Source organism: Sceloporus occidentalis, unplaced genomic scaffold, assembly GCF_023333645.1.
Source record: "Sceloporus occidentalis isolate IW3139 unplaced genomic scaffold, rSceOcc1.0.p SCAF_29, whole genome shotgun sequence".
In the NCBI taxonomy this organism is placed as follows: Eukaryota; Metazoa; Chordata; class Lepidosauria; order Squamata; family Phrynosomatidae; genus Sceloporus; species Sceloporus occidentalis.
In genome coordinates, this window is record NW_028317009.1 from 10,435,957 (window position 1) to 10,441,272 (window position 5,316).

The 5,316-nt window shown below is 44.5% G+C and overlaps 1 protein-coding gene across 1 annotated transcript; it reads left to right on the forward strand.

Annotated features, from left to right (window-relative positions):
* The first annotated feature begins 2,797 nt into the window (after positions 1–2,797).
* Positions 2,798–3,906, forward strand: LOC149299321 (cytochrome b-c1 complex subunit Rieske, mitochondrial-like). Its single transcript, XM_089486554.1, has 2 exons — positions 2,798–3,008; positions 3,296–3,906. Exons 1-2 carry the CDS (start codon positions 2,798–2,800, stop codon positions 3,904–3,906), a joined length of 822 nt encoding a protein of 273 aa, XP_089342680.1.
* Positions 3,907–5,316: the final 1,410 nt, after the last annotated feature.

Genomic DNA, 5,316 nt, shown 5'->3' on the forward strand with positions numbered 1-5,316 from the left:
AGCATTACATTGCAATGTGTAGTGAATAACACGCAAGGAGGCGAAGAACCGTGCCTGACGGTGGGGTAAGTCAGAAAGTGTCTGCGCTGGGGCATTATGTACGTTTCTGGGACTGCATAGATCATTATATTTGTAATGTTTTGTCTATATTGGCTAGCGCTACGGAATTTGATGGCGCTATATAAAACAATAAATAATAATAATAATAATGTCACACAGCGGCTCCTTTCTCTATTTAGACAGTCTAATTCCCTCTGCATTTTGTGTTAAAACCTCTTTCTTTGATTCTTTTGCCTGGAACAGGCGTCCCTCCACATCTGACCCGGGTTTATCACCTCGAAAAAACATCTCCATTCTCCTCCGCTTTAACAAAGGCTTACAAGCAGCGTGTGAATGTGAAAGCCTTTAAGTGTTTCCTTTATACGTCTCAGAAATAAACAGACAGCAAGGAAACCATTACTGTACCCTCCCTGCCGGTCTAATGCCGCACTCCCCTTATCAGAATGTAATTACAATATTATGCTTCAATTGCCCCTCTCGGGGTATGCGTATGCACTGCACGTGTTAAGGGAACGTGTCGCCTGACACTAGGATTGTGACCCAGCAGCACACATGGGGGTGCAGTAAACATGCTTCCTTTGTGCCTGACAAACGGCTCTGCGCCAGCCCCAGCACAACAAGTCTGTCTGGACTAACACGTTGGAGGAAACAAACCTGTAATTCTACATCTGCAGCACAACTCCATACCCCACGGGTCTCAGACAATATCTGGCTTCGGTGCTGGTGACAGGGAGGGTTGTACTTCAACAACAGATGGACTAGGGCTATCCTGGACTATAGATGGACTAGGGCTATCCTGCACTATAGATGGACTAGGGCTATCCTGCACTATAGATGGACTAGGGCTATCCTGGACTATAGATGTACTAGGGCTATCCTGGACTATAGATGGACTAGGGCTATCCTGCACTATAGATGGACTAGGGCTATCCTGCACTATAGATGGACTAAGGCTATCCTGCACTATAGATGGACTAAGGCTATCCTGGACTATAGATAGACTAGGGCTATCCTGGACTATAGATAGACTGGGGCTGTCTTTCCCTACAGTATCGCTCCATCTTAGTCTGTCAGACCCTTTAAAAAGAAGAGCTGCAAGAATTGTTTGGCGCTGTATACATAAAATATAGTAATAATAATATTAACAATAATAATTATAATAATACGAATATGCAGAGTGGTGGTGTGGAATTTACCAGTTGATAGAAAACTGACAATTACACTGAAATAAAATCACATGAAGGGACCTAGACGTGTGCAGCCTGTCCCCTGCCTCTGTATTAGCTAATCACTTGGTTAGTGAATAGGGATACGCTAGGATGCGTCTGGCAGGGAATGGAACGGTTACAATAGAACGTCGTTGGTGCTTTGTGACCCATTGATTTGGCGCATTGCTGTGCACCCCGTGGAGTGGGGACAGACCTGCTACACCCAGCTTCTGCATGGTGCGTACATAACACCCTCTCCCCATTTATCTCCGTGTTTATGTAAAGCATTGTCTGAGTCGCCGGTACAGATATGCCAATTACCAGGTTAATTTACATTTGGATTTACACTGACTCTGAGGGGTCCTCTAACACCCTTAACTAACTGCAAAGAATACACATTAGCAATTCCCCCGAGTCTGCTTTCATATCCCTGGTGGGCAGAGGGTCTGCGTATCTTCCACTCATTGAATGTAAATCTAGTACACACAGTATATTGTAAGGGAATGTAAACATGCATGGGATAGACATACGGCTCCTGAATCTAAGACAAGACCAACGACTGATTAAGGTTTGAGTCTTTACAGCACGAGAAACAGGCAGACTAAATGGGGGCCGATCTGCCGGCAATGGGACTAGTTATAAATCGCCTTCTAATAGGGCCCTCGTGTGATGACAAGCACCTATAGGAGTCTCTGAGATGAGACTGGTAAGTTAGGTATAGGGAAGGTCATTAGGTCAATAAAAAAATGGATATATAATAATATTATATTATAATAATTGTAGACAGGCTCACGCCTCGCTATTGGAGAGAATAACATTTCTAAATAGGTTTCACTGCTCAAGGTGAACTGCTATAATGCTATATATTATAATTTGGTTTGTTATATATTATATATGTAATCATTTGGTATGTTATTGTTATATATGATATATATTATAATTTGGTTTGTTATATATTATGTTATCTTTTGGCCTGTTAATGCTATATATTATCATTTGGTTTGTTATATATTATATATGTAATCATTTGGTTTGTTATTGTTATATATGATATATATTATAATTTGGTTTGTTATATATTATGTTATCTTTTGGCCTGTTAATGCTATATATTATCATTTGGTTTGTTATATATTATATATGTAATCATTTGGTTTGTTATTGTTATATATGATATATATTATCATTTGGTTTGTTATATATTATGTTATCTTTTGGCCTGTTAATGCTATATATTATCATTTGGTTTGTTATATATTATATATGTAATCATTTGGTTTGTTATTGTTATATATTATATATGTTTTCATTTCGTTTGTTATATTTTATATATGTTGTGTGATTCGAGGCTTTGACTGCCTGCTTCCGACCCAGCTCAACGGTATGCCGACCACGCCCACTCACTGGCACGCTCGCTAACGGCTTCTTACGCAGTCGTATCGTGACGTCAGTGCGCATTGCTCGGCCCTTTCCTGTTCCTGTTAAAGGTCGCTGTGACCGGCACGGAGTCTCCGCTCCGATTTGTAGCCATGTTGTCCCTGGCAGCGCGTTCCGGTGCCCTCGCTCCCTACCTCTCGGCTACCGCGTACCCCGTGGCCGGGCAGCTGAAGCCCCTGGTGTCCGGGGCGGTGGTGCAGGCGGATAAAGTCCTGCTGGATGTGAAGATACCCTTCCTGTGCCGGGAGTCCCTGAACGGACAGGCCCCGAGCGGCGGCCTCTCTGCCTCCGCTTCCATTAACGGTGAGCAAGCGAGGAACGGGAGGGTATTTGCGGAGAGAGAGTGGTGGGTTCTGAGGGAGAAGGGCAGGGAAAGGGCGGTGGGTACCGGGGGCAGATGTTATAAGGTCACGCTAGAGGGTATGTAAACAAAGCGGCCCAATACACATTATAGGAATAACCCTCTGCCTTGTATACAGATGTACTACGCTACATGCGTGGGGGGCATGGCTTGGTGCAGCGGGGGGCCGTTCACATTGCGATTATGTATTAGTGTGTGTTATGAGCGTATTGTGTTCTGCCCCTCTCAGGTCCTTCTTGCGTCCGCTACGTGCACAGTGATGTCACGGTCCCCGACTTCTCGGACTACCGCCGGCCGGAAGTGTTAGACAGCACAAAGTCTTCTCAGAGCAGCAGCGACTCCAGGAAAAGCTTCTCGTACCTGGTCACCGGTGTCACCGCCGTCGCCACAGCCTACGCCGCAAAGAATGCCGTCTCCCAGTTCGTCAGCAGCATGAGCGCATCGGCAGATGTGCTGGCGATGTCCAAGATCGAAATAAAGCTTTCAGACATCCCCGAGGGCAAGAACATGGCGTTCAAGTGGAGGGGCAAACCGCTGTTTGTGCGTCACAGAACTCCGAAAGAAATCCAGCAGGAAGCCGAAGTCAGCTTGAGCGAGCTGAGGGACCCGCAGCACGACCTCGACAGAGTAAAGAAACCAGAATGGGCGATTCTGATTGGAGTGTGCACTCACCTTGGGTGCGTGCCCATCGCCAACGCGGGAGACTTCGGGGGCTATTACTGCCCTTGCCACGGCTCACATTATGATGCCTCCGGCAGAATTCGGAAAGGCCCGGCCCCCTTAAATCTCGAGGTTCCAGAGTATGATTTCCCTTCCGATGATATTGTAATAGTTGGATAAATATTGCATGAGTGTCAATACCTTGCCGCCGAGAAAACGCTTTTAATATCACTTGGTGTTTAACGTTTTAATAAACCGTCAAACTTCAGGATAACACTTGTTTGATTTCTGTGTTTCCTGATCTGGGGAATGGATTCGTGTGAAATATCGAGTCACTGCAGAGGGTGTTTAGATGTCTGAATCGTGTACAGAGAAAATATTAAATTATAACTTTCAACTAAAACTGTCTCTTTATGTTTCCATGTGACGTATGCAAATCATCATAACCGGGCGAGTACAATCTCTCCCCAAAAGCCCACGTTTTAGCACCACTGCCCTTCATAATCCTTAATGGGTCTGTGCAGGGCCGAGTGAACGTCATGTGACAATGGTGGCCACGTCGTCTCTTCTGGCAAGTCCCGAAATTACCTTTTAAAGTAAAAAAATAAATAAAAAATACACATGCGGTTTGTAGAAATCACTGTAAACGGGCAGCCTGGAATCCCCCGGCAGGTGTGTACGAGCTATAAGATTTCCTAACGGGAAGCTGCGGCTGGCCCTGAGCCAGTTCTGACTGGGAGGATTTAGTTGGGTAGGTGGTGGACCCCATTTGTATTTCTCACCATGGGGGCCACAAACAGCTGTGAACAATACACAGCTGTGATGTTCCCTAGGCGTCAGCGAGCCCTTGGGTACCGGGTTCTGGCGCTGAATACCTAAGTAACCGTTTGGTCTCCAACTATCGAACTGTTCACAATAAATACACGTCTCCTCCTGACCCTGTCACAAGTTATCAGATCTGACACTCTTTTCTGCCCTGCTTTCCTTGATTCATTGTTTTTTGTTTTTTTCTGGCAACCAAAGGCGAGATTATTGATTGCATTTTATAAATTAGATATTTCTGCAGACTAAGTCACCCGGTTGCTCAGGACCTTTCATCACATTAATCAACACATCCCTTTGGTTTTACATCAGACGGCACGGTGTCATTTTCACATTGAGATGTTTTGCACAAACTTCTTGGCTAATTTATGGCATAGGAGCACTCTATACCGCACAAGAGGCCGGTCATTTAAAGCACGAAGAGGAAATGCATCAGAAAACACACTGACTAAATGCACTTCTAGACCATTTATTGGGGGGGGGGGGATAACAGACAAAAAAAAAAACTTTAAATGTGACCCTGCCCGTGTCTCCTGTCCGTATCTATCCATGCAGAATGATGCTTTCTGTCAGTTGAGAGAGTAAAGTTATTATATATATATATATAAATATCACTTTGCTGCCGTTGGGCTTCCCTGTGTAACGCACACACACAGACTCTATTATATACATTATACATGATATATTATTATATACACATATGTCAGCCGAGACGGGACTAACAACATTGTCTAAAGAAGATGAACAGTTGAAGACAATGGACCGCTC